Here is a 20,001-nt window from a genome sequence, read left to right on the forward strand (position 1 = left end):
TTGTTGGGTTGTTCACTGCGAATATGTAGAAATGCAATTGATTTTGTATATTAACTGTGTGTCTTGCAACCCTGCTAAGTTCACTTGTTGGTTTTATTAGGTTTTGGGTCTAAGTATCCATAGGATTTTCTAGGCACACTATCATGTCATCTGTAGATTAAGACCATTTTATTTATTCCTCTCCAGTGCCTGTGCCTTTTATTTCCTCTGGTTGTCTTATTGCACTGTCTAGGATCTCTAGTATAATGCTGAAGAGAAGTGGCGAGAGTGGGAAAGAATCCTTGCCTTATTCCTGCTCTTACGGAGAAAACTGTTGTCTACCACTAACTATGATGTTAAGTGTTGGTTTTTCATAGACACCTTTGTCAGACTGAGGGAGTTTCCTTCTGTTCCTAATTTGCTGAAATGTTTTATAATTGAATTTGTCAGGTGCTTTTTCTGCATTGATTTGAAATGATTGTGATTTTTAATCTTTATTATATCAAAATGACTTTGATTTTCAGATGCTGAGAAAGCTTACATCCTTTAGATAAACCCCACTTGGTAATGATATACTGTCCATTTTGCATATTGCTGCTTTGATTTGCTAATATTTTGGACCCATTGCTGGCAATGGACCAGCCAGATGGGCAAATCCACATCAGGTATTTGGAACGAGTCTGAACCCCTTCTACAGATGTCTCATGTCTTAGTAAAGCTTGTACTTGCACAAATAATCTTATCTCCTTTTTCACCTGCCCTTTGAAATATACTACCACCAGTGACAGACAATGTGTGAATATGTGGGGCAAGTTTTAAAGTATGAATTTAAGAGTAAACAGAAAGTTCTAAGGGTAGGGACTCTATCACATTCATTCTCTCAGTGTAAGTTTAAATCCCACTGGTTTACCGAGACCTGGAATTACAGTGGCTCATACAGAATGGAAATTTGTTGTTCTTTCCCATTCCTGGTACAAGTTGCATTGGGCAAAAGTCCTCATAGGCCCAGACTTCATCTGGTTCACCGCTGTGCCAACCCAAGGATTGTGACCTTCATTATTCTTGTGACCCATGAGGACTGCATCTGCCTTTGAGCATCAGCAGAGGGAGGGAAGGGATGAAGGAGAAGAGGAGGAGAAGGCCTGCTAACTTTTAAGGAAGACGCCTGGAAGCTCCATGAGAGACTTCCTCCTGTACAAGCCGCGGACTAGTCCTTAGTCATGTGGTCACAGCAAGGCCAGGGTTTTGAGGCAACAGTCATGAGGACTAGTCATTCTCTTCTGTTGGGAAAATCCAATAGTTTTTTTCTTGAACTTAAATCGTTTTGCTGAAAGTTCCTGAAACAAGGTTATGTGCAACATTTCTCCTTCTGGGCCTGAGTTTCCTAGAATAGTAAAGTCATGTTAACAAAGAGAGTGGAAGAGAAAAGTCATGTTAATGTACACAGTCTGCTGTGTGGGTGTAAACAGTTGATTCTCAATATCCGTATCGCTAGGACCGCACATGATGTGTGGCAGTAAATGTCTGCTGTCTCTGTGTTGTATTTACGCTTCCTTGTTGGAATCTCAGTGCCAGAATAAAAATGGGAAAGGTAAAGATGCTCCAGTTTGTCCAGATGCTAAGATGCAGGGCAGGGTCACTGCTGTGCACCTGAAGCTCTCACCACACTGTCAATCGGCTGTACTCCAATACAGAATAGAAAGGGTTAAAGTGGTAAAGCTTCCAAATTGTATTAATCCTGACAATGCCTAAAGCTGTGTCAGATATGCTAGAGGAAGTCTGTGCCTGGGGCTCATGGGTACATACTACAGTAGGGGTTAGGGCTTAGTCGGCTCATGGGTACATACTACAGTAGGGATTAGGGCTTAGTCGGCTCATGGGTACATACTACAGTAGGGGTTAGGGCTTAGTCGTCAGGAGCAGTGGCAAGAGAGTGAAGGCCAGGCCTTCTTAGAGGTTAGAGTGTTTTGTGCTTGTCTTTATCACACCATGCTCGCAGGCTCTGCGGAAACGAGCATTGAGCGTCTGCCAGCACCTTGCCTGATACCAGGGCTAGGAAGGGCCTTGCCTGGGAGACACAAGAAGGAAGGACTAAGGGAGCATCTGCGCTTTGAGACAGAAACTTGAGTCTTGGTGGTGTGATTGTTTCTTCCCTGGTCAGGGAACAGCAGCAGGCAGAGAGGGAGTGGATGTGGGACTGTGCAGAGGAAGGGTACGGGCATCTGACACTCTGGTGGTACACTGTCCCTGTTTTTATCCAGATGATCGGTTCCAAAGAACCCCATCAAGGGAGGAAAAGAGATCCCAGAAGGGGAGCCCAGAACCCCAAATTTGTTTGACTGGAGGGAGGGTGCATGAAGCAGTCCTCTATTTACCTCTCATGGTGTTGACTTGACTTGGTTGACATTTGTGGTTCTGGCAGAGAGTGCCACTCCCTCCCGGCAGCTCATGTAGATTGACTGTGCTCCACAGCAAGGACGGAGGACCAAGTGAATTGTAAAAGTCCTCAGTGCTAGGCTGAGCCCTGAGCTGGGGTGGTGGTGGTGTTCAGTCCCTAAGTCATGTCCGACTCCTTGTGACCCCATGGACTGCAGCCCACCAGGTTCCCCTGTCCTCCACTGTCTCCCACGCATGGGTGTGTGTCTGCTAAGTCGCTTCAGTTATGTCTGACTCCCTGCAGCCCTGTGGACTGTGGCCCGCCAGGATCCTCTGTGCACAGGATTCTCCAGGCAAGAATACTGCAGTGTGCTGCCATGTCCTCCTCCAGGGGATCTTCCCGACCCAGGGATCAAACCCACGTTTCTTATGTCTTCTGCATTAGCAGGCGGGTTCTTTACCACTACGCCATCTGGGAAGCCACCACTATCTCCCAGGGTTTGCTCAAATTATGTCCATTGAGTTGGTGATGGTATCCAATCATCTCATCCTCTGCCACCCGCTTCACCTTTTGCCTTCAATCTTTCCCAGCATCAGGGTCTTTTCCAATGTGTCAGCTCTTCACAGCAGGTGGCCAAAGTATTGGAGCTGGTATGTTAGCATACCTCATCTCATTTTGTCCTCCCAACAACCCTGCAAATCTGCCATCAGTCCCCTGATTTTTGCAGATGAGAAACCTGAGACAGGAAGGATGAGTATTAGCAACTCAAGTGGCAATTGTTGTCATTCAGTCGCTCAGTCATGTCTCACTCTTTGCTACCCCATGGACTGCAGCATGCCAGACTTTTCTGTCCTTCACCGTCTCCCGGAGCTTGCTCAAACTCATGTCCATTGAGTCGGTGATGCCATCCAACCATCCTGTCCTCTGTTGTCCCCTTCTCCTCATGCTTTCAGTCTTTGCCAGCATCAGGGTCTTTTCTAATGAGTTGGCTCTTCGCATCAGGTGGCCAAAATATTGGAGCTTCAGCTTCAGCATCAGTCCTTCCAATGAATATTCAGGACTGATCTCCTTTAGAATGGACTGGTTGGATCTCCCTGCAGTCCAAGGGCCTCTCAAGAGTCTTCTCCAGTACCACAGTTCAAAACCATCGATCTGAGACGCTCAGCCTTCTTTGTGGTCCAAGTCTCACATCCATACATGACCACTGGGAAAACCACAGCTTTGACGAGAGGACCTTTGTCGGCAAACTAATGTCTCTTTTTTAATACACTGTCTAGGTTTGTCATAGCTTTTCTTTCAAGGAGCAAGCGTCTTTTAATTTCATGGCTGCAATCACCATCTGCAGTGATTTTGGAGCCCAAGAAAATAAAATCTGTCACGTTTCCATTGTTTTCCCATCTATTTGCCATAAAGTGATGGGACCAGATGCCATGATCTTTGTTTTTTGAATGTTGAGTTTTAAGCCAACTTTTTCACTCTCCTCTTTCACCCTCATTAAGAGGCTCTTTAGTTCCTCTTCACTTTCTGCCATAAGGGTGGCATCATCTGGATATCGGAGGTTATTGATGTTTTTCCCAGCAATCTTGATTCCAGCTTGTACTTCATCCCACCTGGCATTTCACATGATGTACTCTGCAAAAAAATAAGCAGGGTGACAATATACAGCCTTGACGTACTCCTTTCCCAATTTTGAACTAGTCCATTGTTCCATGTCCAGTTCTGACTGTTGCTTCTTGACCTGCATACAGGTTTCGCAGGAGGCAGGGAAGATGGTCTGGTATTCCCATCTCTTTCAGAATTTTTCACAGTTTGTTGTGATCCACACAGTCAGAGGCTTTAGTGTAGTCAATGAAGCAGAAGTAGATGTTTTTCTGGAATTCTCTTGCTTTTTCTATGATCCAGTGGATGTTGGCAATTTGATCTCTGGTTCCTCTGCCTTTTCTAAATCCAGCTTGTTGGTTCACATACTGTTGAAGCCTGGCTTGGAGAATTTTGAACATTACTTTGCTAGCATGTGAAATGAGTGCATTTGTGTGGTAGTTCGAACATTCTTCGGCATTGCCCTTCTTTGGGGTTGGAAGGAAAACTGATCTTTTCTTGTCCTCTGGCCACTGCTGAGTTTTCCATATTAGCTGGAATATTGAGTGCAGCACTTTTCACAGCATCATGTTTTAGGATTTGAAATAGCTCAGCTGGAATTCCATCACCTCCACTAGCTCTGTTCGTAGTGATGCTTCCTAAGGCCCACTTGACTTCACACTCCAAGATGTCTGGCTCTAGGTGACTGATAACACCATCGTGGTTATCTGGGTCATTAGGATCTTTTTTGTATAGTTCTCCTGTGTATTCTTGCCACCTCTTCTTAATATCTTCTGCTTCTGTTAGGTCCTTTATTGTGCCCATCTTTGCATGAAATGTTCCCTTGGTATCTCTAATTTTCTTGAAGAGATCTCTATAGTCTTTCCTATTCTGTTGTTTTACTCTATTTCTTTGCGTTGTTCACTGAGGAAGGTTTTCTTACCTCTCCTTGCTTTTCTTTGGAACTCTGCATTCAGATGGATATATCTTTTCTCCTTTGTCTTTCTCTTCTCTTCTCAACTATTTGTAAGGCCTCCTCAGACAGCCATTTTGCCTTTTTGCATTTCTTTTTCTTGGGGATGGTTTTGATCACCACCTCCTATACAGTGTCACGAACCTCTGTCCATAGTTCTTCAGGCACTCTATCAGATCTAATCCCTTGAATCTTTTTCTCACTTCCAGTGTATAACCATAAGGGATTTGATTTAGGTCATACCTGAATGGCCTAGTGGTTTTCCCTACTTTCTTCACTTTAAGTCTGAATTTTGCAAACAGTCAGCTCCCAGCCTTGTTTTTGCTGACTTATAGAGCTTCTCCATCTATACCAATGGCAGAGCCAGAGTCAAACCCCATCTGCCTAATTTCCCAGCCCAGGATTCTTTCTATAGAGAAAAAGAGCTAGAAACTCCCTGGGCCTCACCTAGGACTAAGTGGCTTACACACCCAGAACGGGACCTGGGGGCTTTCACCTCACTCCCCCTGCAGAGGGTTCCAGCCACATTCGGGAAGGTTTTCGTCCCCCAGGCTTCCACTTCCAGGAACGCTGGTCGTCCTCCACGTGGCCCGTGGTCCGCACCTGTTGCTGGCCACGCCCCACCCCCCCAGCCCCCCCCCCCAGCCCCACCCCCACCCCAGCCCCACCCCCACCCCCCCAGCCCCCCCCCCCCCACCCCCCCCCCCCCCCAGCCCGATCATCCTCTCGCCGGGACTTGTCTCCACGGGATTGAACGTGTCTCACTTCTCTTGCCCCTGCAGATGGATCTGTCTGTAGAAACCCTCTTTAGCTTCATGCAGGAGCGCCAGAAAAGGTATGCCAAATACGCCGAGCAGATCCAGAAGGTCAATGAGATGTCGGCCATCCTGCGTCGCATCCAGATGGGCATCGACCAGACGGTACCGCTACTGGAGCGACTCAACAGCCTGCTGCCCGAGGCCGAGCGCCTGGAGCCCTTCAGTGTGAAGCCCGACCGCGAGCTCAGGCTGTAGCCAAGCCCCCCGGCACCACCAGGGCCGCGGGGCCTTTGGAACCAGAGACACAGGAGGTGACCTAGGTCAGGGGAGTGTGGTGCTCCCCAAGGGCACAGGAGGCAGTCCATTGCCCTGGAGACCTGTGATGCTCCAGCCCTCCCCTTGATGCGCTTTCCCCTGCAAAGCCAACCAACCTGCCCTCCATGGTCTCCGAAGTGGGAATATTTGAACTCTTAGGAATTCTGTACAGAACCCTGCCTTGGGAGTTATTTTTTTAATTTAGTTTGCTTTTTTTTTTTTTAATTGACAGTGTATATTATCTAATCTAGCTTGCAGACTGAAACTATGAAGAGAAGGGGAAGAAGATTTGAGGAAGCCCTGTGTCCCTGATGCCTCTGTGACATTTTTCTCCATAGGCTGTCCAGGTTGCATACATAAAGAGCTAACTTAATCCAGGTGTGCGTGTCATGTTTCCATCACAGCCAGCCTCTATCCAGCCTGGCAGGGCGCTGGCATCGCTCCTGTGTCAGCTTAGGGTGTCCCTGCTGTGTCGTCACTGGAAGCTGAAGCCTCCCTTTCCACAGCCTGGTTGGGTTCATCTCCTACTGATAATGGGTTTCCTTGATGCAAACACAGTTTAGGTTTCCTCTTGTGACATCAGCGTTGGCAGGACTCCAGTTTCTGAAGCAGGTTTTAGCCAGCATTGCTTTACTAATTTCGCAGACATGTGAAGCAGAGAGGAAGAGCGCGCACCCAGCAGGCATCCACGGGGCCCACTGCCCGGGCCAGACACTGTGTCTGCATACAGAAAGGGCTGTGTAGTGCCTGCCCTTCTTTCCTGAAGAGAAAAAACAACTCAAGCGCTGCTGAATTTCTCTGGGGGTTTAGGAAATGAAGCAATTTGAGGAGCCACAGAAGTTCTTAGCACAGTCCTTTGCATGTTATAAAGGTTCTAGTGGAAGAGAAGATGCAGAAGCCGAGAAATGGAGTGTAGGACCGACCCAGGCCGGCAGACGGAGACCAGGAGCTGGGGATAGAGGGGGATCACTGGGGCCCACGGGGCTCCCGAGGTTTCTTCAAACCGCAGAGCGTGACTTTTTATATGTCCAAACAGCCTTTAGTATATTTATAAGGTTAAAATTGATCCCACTTAATTTAGCATCTCTCAGGTAAACGTCATCTGATTCTTCTAATCAGATTTTGATCAAATTTGATCGAACACTATCCTGTAAGGTTCTTAGAACCCCGAGTAAAATGTAGAGCCTAAAACAGCTGCATGATGGCTTAAGTATAAACATCCCAAGCTCAATGGAAAATACAATTTTCTAAAATTTTAAACATGGTGTAAAAATCAACAGCTTCTAGAATTTTCTAAGGCCCAAAACATATGAAGATGGTTCACTCTCTCGGAGCCGGAAAGACAGGTTGGAACCCAGAGCCAAATGAAGAGGCCAAGAGGGTGTCTGCCTTCCTCGGAGGGCACCCTCCTGGGAACCATTTCTTTGCACCATGAGGAAAGTGGGTAGACACCCAGCCCAGGAAGGTGAAGTGGCCTGAGGGAGCCATGGAGGGGTTGGAGGCCCTGCGCTGGGAATGGGGAGCTAGACTTGCAGAGGTCAGAGGTTTGGGGGCCGTTCTCGTGAAGGAAGCTGTTTTTCTTTTTTTTCCCAAGTTTTATTCCCTCCTGGTTTTTTTTTTTAAATTATTTAATTGGAGGGTAATTACTTCACAATATTGTGGGGGTTTTGCCATACATCAATGTGAATCAGCCACAAGTATACCTGTGGTCCCCCTGCCTCCCGAAGCCCCTTCTCACCTCCCTCCTCACCCTGTCCGTCTAGGTTGTCCCAGAGCACCAACTCTGGGGGACCTGAGAAGCTTGTCTTTATAAATGCCTTTGATGGTCGGGATTTTAGTGGGGCTTTAAACCATTTCTAGAGCAATTCATCAGAGTTCACATCAGGAAAGATGTTCTGTAATTTTAGAAGCCTGTTGGGTAGCTAAGGTTATTCTAGGAAACGTCACAGATGGGGAGGCCACAGTGTTTGTTAACTAATGCCCCCCACCGCCACGTGGCAGTGTTCCTCTCGTGCATTAAGTTTTCATGTGATTGAGAATCTGGCATTGGACTTTATTTGAATCCATTGATCTTTGTCTTCATACTGTTTCATGCATTTTTTTTCACACTTTTAATATTAAAATTTCATAATACATTTTAGTATCTGATGTGGCTACATAAACACTCCCTTTTTCCTAACTTCACGTTTTTTTTTAACTTCAAACTGGCAGAAAAGCTGAAAAAAATACGAGGCATTCTCATCTTCCCTTCCACTAGACTGACAAAACGTGGCATTTTTCAGCCCTCACCGTCATTGTCTTTTGAGTTCCTGTGATATCAGAACCTGGTTCTGAACACCAAGTAGCTTGTAGCCTTCAAAGAAGGAAGGGCTGGTTGTCTACAGAGCTGTAAGAACAGCTCAGGCATCAGGTCCCATTATCCTCACTGCACTTAATACAATTTATAAGTAAAAAGCATATAACACAGTGACAAACCATGTCACTAGGCCTATGAGGACAGCCTGTGAGGACAGTGCTTTCTCACTGTTCTGTCGCAGCTGAGATCGTTTGTAGGGGGCAAAAAGGCAACCTCACACCGCGTGCAAAACTTCTCTGCCAGCCAGCTCTCCATCCAGTTCTTTTCCTTCTTATAAAGATGTTAGACAAAACATGGTATTAACTTAGATTTGGGTCCACAGGCTACTCATTACTGGGAAGAGGCAGTAAGAACAATAGGCAGATCTGATGTGTTTTGAAATAATTCTAGTTAATTTAATATTTATGGTATGTGGTGGTTTTGCAGTGTGGTTTTGCAGATGGTTTTGGCAACTTTGGCCAAATTGGACTACGTTTCCTGGAATTCCCTTCCCTGTCCCTTTTCGATTAGGGTTGGCCACAAGAGAAATTTGCATGAGATTTGTTAGTGGCAGTAAAGCAACATACATGTGTGCGTGATGAAAGTCACTGTCGGTCAGGCCCTGTTGCATCTCGTGCACATTTTCAGGGATCTGTTGCACCTATGGTGTGGGGAGCAGCCAGGCCAGCTCCCCAGAACTCTGCCTTCAGCTTTTCAGCATCTTGGGTCAGGTATGAGCACCAGCATCTCCTTAGGTCTTCTGCAGCACAGAGGATGAGGGCTTAGAGAAGGGATGAGGCCAGCGTGGGTTCTGGTGGAAACATGCTGGTTCTAGCTTGTTGCAGGCTTCAGGTGTCCTGGCTCTCCCCCACCACCCATCCCTCCATCCCTATCACCCATCCCTCCGCCCCCCACTGCCCATCCATCCCTCCATCCCCCGATGCCCATCCCTCCATCCTCTACCGCCCATCCACCCATTCCTCCATCCTGCACCGCCCATCCCTCCATCCCTATCACCCATCCCTCCGTGCCCCACTGCCCATCCATCCCTCCATCCCCCACTGCCCATCCATCCCTCCATCCCCCACTGCCCATCCCTTTATCCTGCACTGGCCATCCATCCATCCCCACCACCCATCCCTCCATCCTCCACCACCCATCCATCCATCCCTACCACCCATCCATCCATCCCCATCACCCATCCCTCCATCCTCCACTGCCCATCCCTCCATCCCCACCACCCACCCATCCCTCCATCCCCACCACCCACCCATCCCTCCGTCCCCACCACCCACCCATCCCTCCCCCACTGCCCATCCCTCCATCCTCCACCACCCATCCCCATTGCCCATCCATCCCCATCACCCCATCCATCCATCCATCCCCACCACCCCATCCATCCCCCACCGCCCATCCAGCACAGCTGAACCAGGACTCTGACCAGCTCCTGTAATTAATTGCTTAAGGTAAGTCTCTTGAACAACCTCCTTATTCTATATCATTCCTAACGATTCTTTATGGATTGAACCCTGACTGGTAACATTTTACTTTTTCCTCCTCAATGCTTTACTTTCTTGAACAGATTTTGGGAATGTAATGGGTTTGCTGTTTCCTAGAGTAATTGAAAATTTTATCTTCCTATTTTGTTTACCCCTCAGCTAAACCCAGATACGTAGTACTCAGTCAGAAATTACTTGAAATGTTGATGCTAAAAACTGAAGGGCAGAGTAGAGAGAAGGGAAATGTTTTCTTGTGGAATCTTTAGGTGTAGGTTTTTTCTTAATTGTGAGAGAAGTAATTTTGCTTTCCCCTCACTCTGACTTTCATTCCTTTGTTAAGAGCTACACAGTGCCTAAGAGATGTCATTGTTATTTTCTGGTTTGTGGTCGGTAACACTGAATTTCTTGCACACACACGAGGCATGTACCTCCCATGCAGATGTTGGGACTACAGAAGGAAAGGGTAACCAGAAAACTTAATTATTCCCATGCTTCAAACCATAATGTTAAAACCTTTTGGGCAACTAAATCTAGTTGCTTATTAGTATAAGCAGTACTTATGTGGTGGGCTGGCTGTGTGTGTGTGTGTGTGTGTGTGTCCTTTACTCTAAGGAGTTTGTTCAGGGTCATCAGTGTCAACATAAGACAGGATGGAACTTATTGATGATTCAATTTTCTTCACCAATCAAGGCAAATTCCTGTTGCTTTTATTAAATAGTGAAGCAAGATTTATGCTAAAAGCTTTTAATACAGTCTTTGAAACTGTCATACTTCCCCTGACCAGAGAAGCTAGGCCACCACTGAGCTAATAACCCTCTCCCAGTTATCCTGTTTGCTTGTGACACCCTCCTCCAAAGTCATATTCTGCATGTCCTACAAGAAAGCATTTTGAACCGACTCCAGTGTGTTAGCCAGAACCAAAGGATTGAAACTTGTTTTTATTCCTTTGATATAGATAACCAGCTTGGTATCTGTGTATGTAAACTGCAACAATATGATTGACTTGCAAACTTCTTCCAAGTTGGTGCTATGGTGATTCTCATGGTTGATTTTTGCAACATTTCAAAGATAATAACCAAGTATAATTTTGCTGTACAAGGATGAATGAGCCACACACAATGCAAGAAACAACTCACTTTCCTCTTTGATTGAGAGAAGCAGAAGAGTAATATTTATAGAGAAAAAGCCCCTAGACCTAAATTTTGTTGACTAGACCGAAAACATTTCTGCTTAGTGTCAGAAAAGGTAAACCACCAGACGGGAACATCTAAGATAAAATGACAGTGAGGGTCCTGATGATGAAGTTCTTGTTCGCTTGTCCCATTGTGTACGCCTGACCCTTCACATCTGCACCTACCCTGCTTCCCCTTAGCCTGAGCCCTGGTTTGGTCATGTCACACCCAACTAGCCTTTCAATGCCAGCCTGCTACGGCTACGGCTGGTGGTCCCCAAGAGGCCCTCAAGTCTGTCTAAGTCATAACTGGCTTGACCTTCGGGCCTTCCAACACCTATAAGTTCCCATCCAAAGCCTTTCACCGAGGGACGTACTCCCTCCTGCCACCTTACATCTTAAGGCAGATTTATTCCTATGCCTTCCCTGGTGGCTCAGACAGTAAAGAATCTGCCTGCAATGCAGGAGACCTGGGTTTGATCCTTGGGTAGGGAAGGCATGGCAACCACTCCAGTATTTTTGCCTCGAGACTCCCATGGACAGAGGAGCCTGGCGGGCTACAGTCCATGGGATCACAAAGAGTCACACACAACTGAGTGACTAACACTTTGTCTTTCTGTTCCTCTGTCCCACGCCCACCTCCACTTTTTGGCAAGGTCCTAGCCAAGACATCTCTTTCTGGTCTTCACTCACTCCATCCAGTCCTTCTTACTTTTAAATTTCCTTAAGTCTAACTCAGAAGCCTTTCACAACCAACTGAAATGTCACCTGTGATTATCAGTGTCATCAGTATCCTGTCTGCTTGCACTGAAGGTAAATGCTTTATTCGTTTAATGCATCATTTTTTTTTTTTTTTTGTGCCTAACAACCTTATGAGGTTGAGCTTCTTGTCTCATGAGTCGTCGTGCCTGGTGTCATCACGTAGCAGCAGAGAGGTTATTAGGACGTGCATGACAAGGATGGAGAACAGATCTTGAAATAACTACTTTCCCTTGGTTTTTCCTACAAGAATTCTAAAAGTGTACAAAATGCACCATGAATGTTTGTCTTTTTTCTTCCTACCCTGCACCATTCTGGATTCAGCCAGTCAGCAAATGTTTACCTTTGAGGTTTCTATGCCATAGTGTGCATCTGATGTACCCATGAAAGGATGAAGATGACGGCAGTAGACTGTTAGCTCTGACACGCGTTCCCTGTCCAAGGTGGAGCCTGTGACACAGGCTGAAGACTCAGCATTTCACCTTGAGCTGAACCCTCTGATGGGAGGCCAGCAGGCCAGGCTCCACTATGGCCTCCCTAACCCCTTGGACGTGCTACAGAGAGAAGTCCCTTCTCATGTTTATGTATAAACAGGTACCAGTTTTGATTTTATTTCATCATATTAACATTCATGACACATCAGAATGAGAAATGCACAATTGTAACCATTCAACAGCTTGCCTTACTCCAAAAGAACACTATATTCATATTAAACATTTATACATCTTCCCACCCAACTTTACAAATGTCCTAAACCATTTTCCAGCATTTCTCACATCGAAGTCTAGTTCTGCTGTTTAATATCACCATTCTGTATCATCTGGTAGGCTCCAGCGCTCCCCCTCCGATTCACGGTGCAGAGAACCAGCCACCCGGGGCCATGGACACCCATGTGGCTCCAGGGCTGGCTCCTCAGCTGGGAAGTCTCCAGATTATTTGACATTAGTGACCAAGAACTAAAAGCTGTAGCACAGGACCACACTGGTCACAGGAAGGAAGGGGACCATGGCCAAGAGAAATCCTGAAGGTTGGAAGGCCAGTTCAGCCCAAAGATCTCAGTAAAACCAAATCCCACAACCTTCCTGAAACATACAGCACTGGAGCCACTGCTTTCACGTCTCAAAAATGTTCCACAGTTGTGACCAGACTCTGGAAGCTGGGAGCTGTTACACGGTTGGTGCGTGTGTACATAACACATCAAAAATCAATGTGTGAAACCTTGATAATTGGGTCTGATTACACCCAGAATTTGCATGTACAGAGAAAAGCTAAACTTAGCAGAACCTTTCCAGTATGGTAACAATGCACTCCCTACAGTTTACTCACTCCATTTTACACCCAGATCACAGCCCATTATTTGTGCATAACCAGTTATGTTCTATGAAGCTCAGAATTGTCACGATCAAGTCAGTTTTGAATCATGTCATTCTATGCTGGTTTTAGCAGTCACCGTAAGAAACATGAAGTCACATCCGACTCAAAGGACTGTCCATTTCTCACACGTAGAAAAACCTGAGATATGAGTCAGCAACTAGCTACACTTACAGTAAAGAACAACACGAACACCCACCCACCACCCTTGGAAAAAAAAAAAAAAGCTGCTGACGTGAATTAAGGCTTCAAAACAGGACCAGACTGTAGCTGACAAAACTCAAGCCAGGAAATTTAAAAGCAGGTAAGTACTATCACTGTTTACTTGTTCTAATCACCTAGTTTCAGCTGCCAGGGTTGATTCCATACAGTGATTGTAGGTACGGACTGAGACCACTTGTTCCCGCTCCATTTTGGTGTCCCTTCTACTAAAAAATGCCGGGGGTAGTTTGAGAATAGTGTGGGTGTGTCTTTCCATTCTGTTTGCGATGAAACAAAATTTGTCCGCCTCCTCCTCACCTTTCTATACTGTTTAGTTCTGAGCATTCCTGGCTTACGAAAGCCTCTCAGCCCTAGCAGTATGAAAGCCTAAGGAAATCGTAGAAAATACCACCTTCATCACATGCTAAGGGGGAAAAAAACCCACTGAGAAAATAACAGCTGCCTGCTGCTCCTCAGTAGTTTGATCTTCTTATCCTTCCACAGTTTTCTGCCTCTTGGTAGTTTGCAATAAAATTCCACTTTATTGTTCCATTTTCACAAAATACCTCTGTGCAGTGAAACCAAAATAGAAAATACCTAGCATGGCTGAGACCTTGAAGGGGGTGCTGCTCTGCTACCAAATAAATTCACATCTGGCTTGAAACCAGGTTAGTTCCCAGGATTAACAAGCCCATCTTGAACAGTTCTTTTGATTTAGAAAGAGGGAGGTAGACTCATTTAGCCTCCCAACATTAGCTTAATCATGATGCTGCCAGATTCCTGGCTGTTCAGTTGATCTCAGATAGCTTCACCTTCCTTCTTCACAAAGCCGAGAAGAGGAGCCGGACCACTTCCATCCAGGCCTAACTGGAAATGCCTGCAGAGGCCGTCTGAATTGGTGAAAAAGTGTGACTAGCTACCTACCTGTTCACAATGCCTAGAAACCGGGCCACCAGACCTGGTAGTGGTGAAAGCCCCGACTTTGTCTGAGGTACTGGGGTTGCTCTAAAGTAGGTCTTGGCAAGGCCCCCTAATGGTCGGTCAGCAGAATGACGCTGGCCAGCTCAGCGGCTGGCGGGTGCGCTTGGATCTGTGCATCAGCTTTGGACATGATGGTTCCTTGTGGATTTACCATTAGGTTTTGTTCCTAACGGGGTCTCCCCGCCCGACCCACAGGCTGGCTCAGTCTCAGCGCTAAGGTGCACTACGGAAGGGACCAGACAGGACTAGGATCTGAGATCTCTTTGTAGCACAACAAGAGAACGGAGGGGGCTTCCGTCCTCCAACTCCAAGTAGAACTCAATCTAGTACGAACGGGAGGATGTGCAATCCATTGCATAGAACTGTGTCACGTGTCTGGGGGAAAGCTGGCCTGGGCCCTTCCATTTGTATTGAGAGAAGTATTAGCTGCTCTCTCAACTGCAGATGTTACAAAAGAATGGTGTGGATCCATGTGTTGTTTTTACACCATAGCTCCATTTTCCAAAAATATATATGTACATATATATATTTCAGATTTACAGGGAATTAGTTTTCGTGAACAAGACAAGCCCTGTCCACGGGAGTCACAAGTGTCCTCCTGCTCAGGAGACCTCGATGATTTCCATGCTGCCTGAAAAGCTTGACTGGCTGCCCACCTTGCCCAGTTCCTCCCGCGACCGGTTCTCGGACCTGATGCTCTCACCGAACTCCATCTGGCAGCTTCGACGCTTGAACTGCTTCTCGAAGGGGCTCTCCTCGTGCCAGCTGCGCCGGGAGTCGGCCCTGTCGCCGGGCTTGTGGCGCCGGCGCACCGAATGCCCGGGGTCCCCGCTGCACGTGGGCAGCTGACTGCAGCTGAAGGCAGGGTGGCCCGTGCGGCCCCCGTAGATGGCCGAGGCCGAGTAGAAGTGCGGGGGCTCTGGCGCAAAATACCAGCTCTTGGTCAGGGCCGGGGCGGAGGTCTGGGGGGCCAGGAGATCCGAGTGCCAGCCCTCCAGGCCCAGCCCCGTGGCCGAAGTGGCCAGGTGCTGCTGGCTGGCCGAGAGGCCGAAGAGGAAGCGGGGCTGCCCGCGGTCCTCCACGCTCCCGCTGCGGTGCAGGGGCGACCACAGGGGCCTCCCCGGCCGGGGCCGCGCACCCTGGCCGCTGCCGTCAGAGGGCCGGGGCGGCGGGGCCTCCTCACTGTCCGGGCTGGCCTCCGGCGTCTGCTCCGACACCTCCTGCACCGGAGAGAACTGGCAGGGCTTGCCCGCGCCTTCCAGGCTGGAGGTGGCGGGCTTGTAGAGCTCCAGGGCGGCCTCGGGGGATGAGAGACCGCCGGGCGTCGGGGTCACCGACTTGATGTCCAGCGAGAAGGAGCGCTTGAGGCGGCCGCTGTCCTCCAGCCTGTCTGGGGGCAGGTGGAGCCCGTTGAGTGCCTGGACCAGGGGGCCGTCGTCGGGGGCCGTGCTGGGGGGCGCAGGCCGGGGCCCCGCCCCCTCGGAGAGAGCGGGAGCCGGGCGGCCGTGGGGCGGCCCCGGGGGCAGCTGGCTCCCCTGTGCGCCCTCCACGGGGCCGGGCCCGGCGACTGACTCGCTTGGCTTCTCCAGGGGCAGCAGCTTCAGTTTGCTCTTGGGCCCAGCGGCCCCAGTCTGGCTCTTAATCCTCTTCTCGTAGTCTAGGAGCTGGCCCAGGAAATTGAAGTTGGGAGATATAGTAGGTCTTTTTTCTTTCACAAATCTGTGAGGAGAGGGAAAAACCAAAAAGGCTTGAATCTGACAGCTGACCTGTTAAAGTGATTAAGCTACAGTAAGTGAAGAGGTGAGACATAATTATCAGAGGTCCTCCCAAGACCTTCGGAAGATGGCTGGTTTAAAAGTTCAGGGAGCGGGTGGAGGGGGAGGTGAGGGCCTCTGCCTTGGGGAGCTTTGCAGGACGACCCTGAGGATGTTAGAAAGCAGGGAGCCCAGCCCCAAAAGTTCTAGGTTCGTCCTCCCTGTTTTCAAGGACTTAAGGGCTCCAGTGGGGCTTCCCTGGTTAGTTCCGCTGGTAAAGAATCCACCTGCAATACAGGAGACCCTGGTTCGATTCCTGGGCTGGCAAGTCTCCTTGGAGAAGGGATAGGCTAACCACTCCAGTTTTCTCGGGCTTTCCTAGTGGCTTAGATGGTAAAGAATCCGCCTGCAATGCAGGAGACCTGGGTTCGACCCCTGGTTTGGGACAATCCCCTGGAGGAGGTCTGGCAACCCACTCTAGTACTCTTGCCTGGAGAATCCCCGTGGAAGGAGGAGCCTGGTGGGCTATAGTCCATGGGGCCATAAAGAGTCGCACACGACTGAGCGACTTCAGCATGCGCAGTGTTGCCAGCGCAGCTGGTAAGAGATGATTCTTTCCTTACCACCTAGGACACCCTCACCCCTACCCTGCCCCAGCACTGGTGTTCCCATCAGAAGTATAGCTTAACAGCCATGCCACCTTCAACTTACCAATGTCAGAGTCCCCACAGTGACTTCGAGACATTTCACATTTTTAATTAATGACCAAAAGAGAGAGGGTATCAGATGGCCAGAGCATCAAAGCACACACTTCCCAGTTCCCTGCTCTTTGTATTTAATGGGACAGAATAACCAGTCACACAGTGGACTCTGTCTGCTCAGCATGTTAATGCACTCTAATAAGAGTATTAGCTCAGTCAGCCCTCAAAACTACCCTCCATCACAGAGGTACATACAGTCCTTATGTGAATTGCCCCAGTCACACAGTTATTAAAGTATGGGGCTGGGATTCAAAACCAGGTCTAACATCTGGATTCATTCCTGTAGCCACCTTGTTAGAAGAGTCACCAAGGGATCAAAACTAGTAGTAAACAGCTTTTCCATTTCATTGCAGAAACAAAGACTCAGAAATAGTAGATACATTCTTTAGTGGCCCCTGACTGTGGCCCCTGACTCTCACGGACATGCCTCAGAAGATGAAGGAGTGAAACTACCCTAAGAATTTAAATAAGGAAGGAAAGATAAAACTCAAAAATAAACTCCTTAGAAATATGTAACCTAAAGCAAATTAACAAAGCCAGAAATAACTGGCTCAACTGTGACAAGTGTAAATACAGAGTCTTCATGCTAAGACCCCCATGAGGATATGAGGGTGCCTTTCCTGCTGGTTTGTGTGGCATTCAGGAGGACCTTGGGGGGCTAAGCCACAGGGGAGGACCTGCCTCCCTACTTCCTGCCTCCCCACTTCCTTCCGCCAGTGAGAAGCTGTTCGAGTAGCTCATTTCTTTGTTCCAAATTTTCCAATTTGAGAAAAAAAATCCTATTGTTACAACAGGCCTGGTTCTGTGTGCATATATTTATTGATCCGTTATCACATGGAGACTATCCACCTCTATCCAACAAGATGCACAGAGGGCTCTGCTTCATACGCCCCTCAACACAACCACAGTCCTTGGTGCTGCTGGCATTGGCTGCCTTCTGTCTGGAGAATGAGACTGGGGGCAACCCAGTCAAAACGATACACTGCAAAATCTGGGCAAGTCTATGGACGGCCACATGCAAATCAAGGGGTTAGAACACACCCTCACATCATACATAAAAAATAAAATGGCTTAAAGACTTAAATATAAGACATGACACCATAAAACTAAAAGAAAACACAGGCAAAACATTCTCTGACATAAATTGTACCGATGTTTTCTTAAGACTGTCTCCCAAGGTGATAGAAATAAAAACCAAAATAAACAAATGGGACCAATCAATCTTAGGAGCTTTTGCACAGCAAAGGAAACCATAAAACAAAAAGACAACCAAGGAATGAGCGAAAATATTTGCAAATGATGTGACTGACAAGGGCTTAATTTCTAAACTATACAAACAACCCAATCAAAAAATGGGCAGAAGACCTAAATATTTCACCAAAGAAGACATACAGATGGCCAATGGGGACATGAAAAAGATGTCTGCCATCGCTAATTAGACACGCAAATCAAAACTACAGTGAGATATCACCTCCCACAAGTCAAAATGGCCATCACTGAAAAGTCTACAAATAATACATGCTGGAGAGGTTATGGAGAAAAGGGAACCTTCTTACACTGTTGATGGGAAGGTAAACTGGTGCAGCCACTATGGAAAACAGTACAGAAGTTCCTCAAAAAACTAAAAATAGAGTTGCCATATGATCCAGCAATCCCACTCTTGGGCATATACTCCAACAAAAGTATAATTTCAAAAAGTACATTCACACCAGTGTTCACAGCAGCACTACTCACAATAGCCAAGACACGGAAACAACCTAAATGTCCACCAACAGATGAATGGATAAAGAAGATGTGCGCGCGCACACACACACACACACGAATATTACTCAGCCATGAAAAAGAATGAAATAATGCCAGCAGCAGCAACATGGGTGGTCCTAGAGATTATCATACTAAGTGCAGTCAGAAAGAGAAATACCATATGCTGTCACTTCTATGTGGGATCAAAAACACAAATGAACATATCTACGAAACAGCAACAGACATAAGCACAAACCTGTGATTGCCAAGGGGGAGGAAAGTGGGGGAGGAAAAGACTGGGAGCTTGGGGTTAGCTGGTGCCAACTATTATATATAGGCTGGATGAACAACAAGGTCCTTCTATATTCAATATCCTGTGATAAACCATAATGGAAGAGAACATAAAAAAGAATATGTGCCTGCATAGCTCAATCACTTTGCCACATAGCAGAAATTACCAACACTGTAAATCAATTATACTTCATTAAAAAAAAAAAAAAAACTGGGCTAGTCTAGATTGTGAATGGAGTTTGACAATTATTTGGTTTTATACTTACATATACTGGACTTTATCCTCAGTGATAGCGAGAGAGAGTCTGAAGCACAGTAGGAATTCTATAATGAGTATTCTCCTGGAGCATTTTTTCTCATGTGTAAATTAGAACAAATGATATTTCTCCAACTAGGGAAAGATCTCTAGATTTGCTGTTTCTTAAACTTAAAAAAAACTCAGGGCTTCCCAGGTGGCTCAGATGGTAAAGAATCCGCCTGCAGTGCAGGAGACCCAGGTTCGAACCCTGGGTCATGAAGATCCTCTGGAGAAGGGAATGGCAACCCACTCCAGTATTCTTGCCTGGAGAACCTCATGGGCAGAGGACCCTGGCGGCCCACAGTCCATGGGGTCTCAAAGAGTTGGACTTGACTGAGCGCCTAACACACTTCACTTTTTTCAAACTCAATAAAGCAGCTGAGGATGAACTTCATACATGGGAGGGTAGAATTAGTGCTAAATTATAAAAATACATTTTTCTCCAATCTTTAAACATTTAAAAATCAAGTCACCTGTAGAGTGTTAACTAAAATAATCGTGGTTACCCACTCGTATCTCCTGAGGATTCAGGTCAAAGGAGAAGCCACTCACATAGGGCATGTTCCTGCCCTCACCTGTAAGCTTCATCCAAGGACATATCCATCCTCTTCATGATGTAGGCGATGGCGATGGTGGCGGAGCGGGAGATCCCCGCCAAGCAGTGCACGAGGACACATCCATTGGAGGCTTTTGCTTTCTCTGTAGGAGTCAAATTCAGAAAAGATCACTAACAACTTTGTTCAGCAGTGAAACGGTGTTTCCATTTACTCACACAATGTCCTTCACCTGCTGATGCAAAGTAAAGCCCCTCTCTTGATACTTAGCTATTTTTCCTTTCAATACTCTTTTAAGGAGGT

General features: G+C 47.2%; 2 protein-coding genes across 4 annotated transcripts in view; one reads left to right on the plus strand and one right to left on the minus strand.

The window, feature by feature from the left end:
- BORCS5 (BLOC-1 related complex subunit 5) overlaps positions 1 to 6,357 on the plus strand; it is a 97,458-nt gene extending 91,101 nt beyond the window's left edge. For both annotated transcript variants that reach the window (XM_027541371.1, XM_027541370.1), the window contains exon 4: positions 5,690 to 6,357. In XM_027541371.1, coding sequence (XP_027397172.1) covers positions 5,690 to 5,920 — 231 coding nt within the window. In that variant the 3' untranslated portion in view covers positions 5,921 to 6,357. The remainder of the gene's footprint in view (positions 1 to 5,689) is intronic.
- A 5,961-nt stretch (positions 6,358 to 12,318) lies between these two features.
- Positions 12,319 to 20,001, minus strand: part of DUSP16 (dual specificity phosphatase 16) — a 93,623-nt gene continuing 85,940 nt past the window's right edge. The window contains exons 7-8 of one of the 2 annotated variants that reach the window (XM_027541373.1): positions 19,720 to 19,843; positions 12,319 to 16,016 (exon numbers count right to left, since the gene is read on the minus strand). In XM_027541373.1, the coding sequence (XP_027397174.1) occupies positions 14,900 to 16,016; positions 19,720 to 19,843 (1,241 nt within the window). In that variant the 3' untranslated portion in view covers positions 12,319 to 14,899. The remainder of the gene's footprint in view (positions 16,017 to 19,719; positions 19,844 to 20,001) is intronic. The other variant, XM_027541372.1, reaches the window with a different exon arrangement.

This window comes from Bos indicus x Bos taurus, chromosome 5 (assembly GCF_003369695.1).
Source record: "Bos indicus x Bos taurus breed Angus x Brahman F1 hybrid chromosome 5, Bos_hybrid_MaternalHap_v2.0, whole genome shotgun sequence".
NCBI lineage: Eukaryota > Metazoa > Chordata > Mammalia > Artiodactyla > Bovidae > Bos > Bos indicus x Bos taurus.